Genomic DNA, 1496 nt, shown 5'->3' with positions numbered 1-1496 from the left:
CTACACACGCAGCGGTACCGCGCCAACAAAGGAGGCATGCCAGCCTCTTGCCGTTGGAACTGACCAATGTACGATTCTTTTGAGGCGTGGCAGCCCCCCCTCACTAGACGCCTGTCCCCACTGCACCATCTGCACAGAGCGCGACAGAAGAGGGGGGAGTGGAAGTGTCCGCTCATCGGGAGAGGGGTTGTTTTGTCTGCCGCCCATTTTTCGTCAGTGCGTCACGGACCAAAGATGAGCGAAACGAAAACAAAAAGCGCTGTCTCTGCCTACTCTGGTTGATGTTCTGCAATATAATCTACCGCCGCCTCCGCGTCGCCGCCACACGCCGCCAGAGCCTCACGGCACAGTGCCTCGTCCTCAAACCCCATGTCGCGCAGCACCGAAAGACCTCGCTCCATCGCCTCCTCGGACAACACTGACGGGGGTGTGGACGACGGTGGTGCCGCTACCGAAGGCGACGGCGCATTGGCAGTGGTCGTTGATGGTACCAACGGCTGCGCCCTCATAGATGGCATCACCATTTCGATCGTTTCATTCATGGCTGCCTGATCCGGTCCTCTCGATAACGCGGAGGCCACGTCCCGGGCGAAGAAGGGTGCCATCGTGTTGGTTGCAGCGCCGCTCGGAAGAGAAGCAGCAGTCGGTGGAAAACTGAATGGGTGGGCGAAAGGGAAGCCATCAGTGCCGCCAAAAGGGAAAGCACTCGCTTGAGGTGAGGGCGTGACAGACGCCGGCGCCGCCCACGGGTTTGGCAGTGGATCGTTGTTTGCCTCCTTGTTTGGGTCGGGTTGATTCAGCTCGCTGCTCACGTCAGTGGTTGACATGCCAATGCGCACTTGCCGCTGTGTGTCTGTCTCTTCCTCGTCCTCGATGAGCTGGTCCATGTAATGATTAATCATCTGCTGCCCCCCGGGCAAGGCGGCGATGTGAGCAAGCTGCAGTTCTGCATTGCGCTCCATCTCACGCCGCCGCTGCGGGTCAACGGATGACTTCAGGAGCATGCGCAGCGTGTCGGGGTCCTTCAGCATCCGTGCCACCTCCGGCGACTTTTTCTGCATGCTTTGAATCATGGGGTTCATACTCAGCATGCTCTCCAGAAACGCAGGGTTGTCGGCGAGCGAGTCCACCATGGAGTTCATCGCGGCAGCTTTCTCGCGCTCCTTTTCCTGCTCCAACTTCTTCTCCTCCCTGGTGGGCAGCATGCGCAGCATCTCTGCACTCTGTGACTCCACCACCGGGCGGTCCGTCACATTGCAGAAGAGCTTGCGCTGCATGGGGTGCGGCTGCTGGCTTCTGAAGAGGCGCCCCCGCAGCTCTCCCCAGGTCTCCGCATCATTTTTGAGTAGCTTCCCGTTGAGTGAAACAGTCATGATAACGTCATCGGGGGCGTCGAGCATCGCCGCAGCGACCCCTTTGACATCCCCCACGGTCATCTCATCGTCGATGCAGAGCGCGAACTTGTCGCCCTTGCTCGATATAATTTGATACTCCAT

At 59.2% G+C, this 1496-nt stretch overlaps 1 protein-coding gene across 1 annotated transcript; it reads right to left on the bottom strand.

Moving 5' to 3' along the window:
- Positions 1-269: 269 nt before the first annotated feature.
- On the bottom strand, positions 270-1496 carry LSCM1_03414 (uncharacterized protein; the record flags this gene model as incomplete). Its single annotated transcript, XM_067320956.1, has 1 exon — positions 270-1496. One exon carries the CDS (start codon positions 1494-1496, stop codon positions 270-272), a length of 1227 nt encoding a protein of 408 aa, XP_067177566.1.

Source organism: Leishmania martiniquensis, chromosome 27, assembly GCF_017916325.1.
Source record: "Leishmania martiniquensis isolate LSCM1 chromosome 27, whole genome shotgun sequence".
NCBI classification, from domain to species: domain Eukaryota; phylum Euglenozoa; class Kinetoplastea; order Trypanosomatida; family Trypanosomatidae; genus Leishmania; species Leishmania martiniquensis.
Note: the sequence above shows the minus strand (reverse complement) of the source record. Positions and strands in the feature narration are given on the sequence as shown.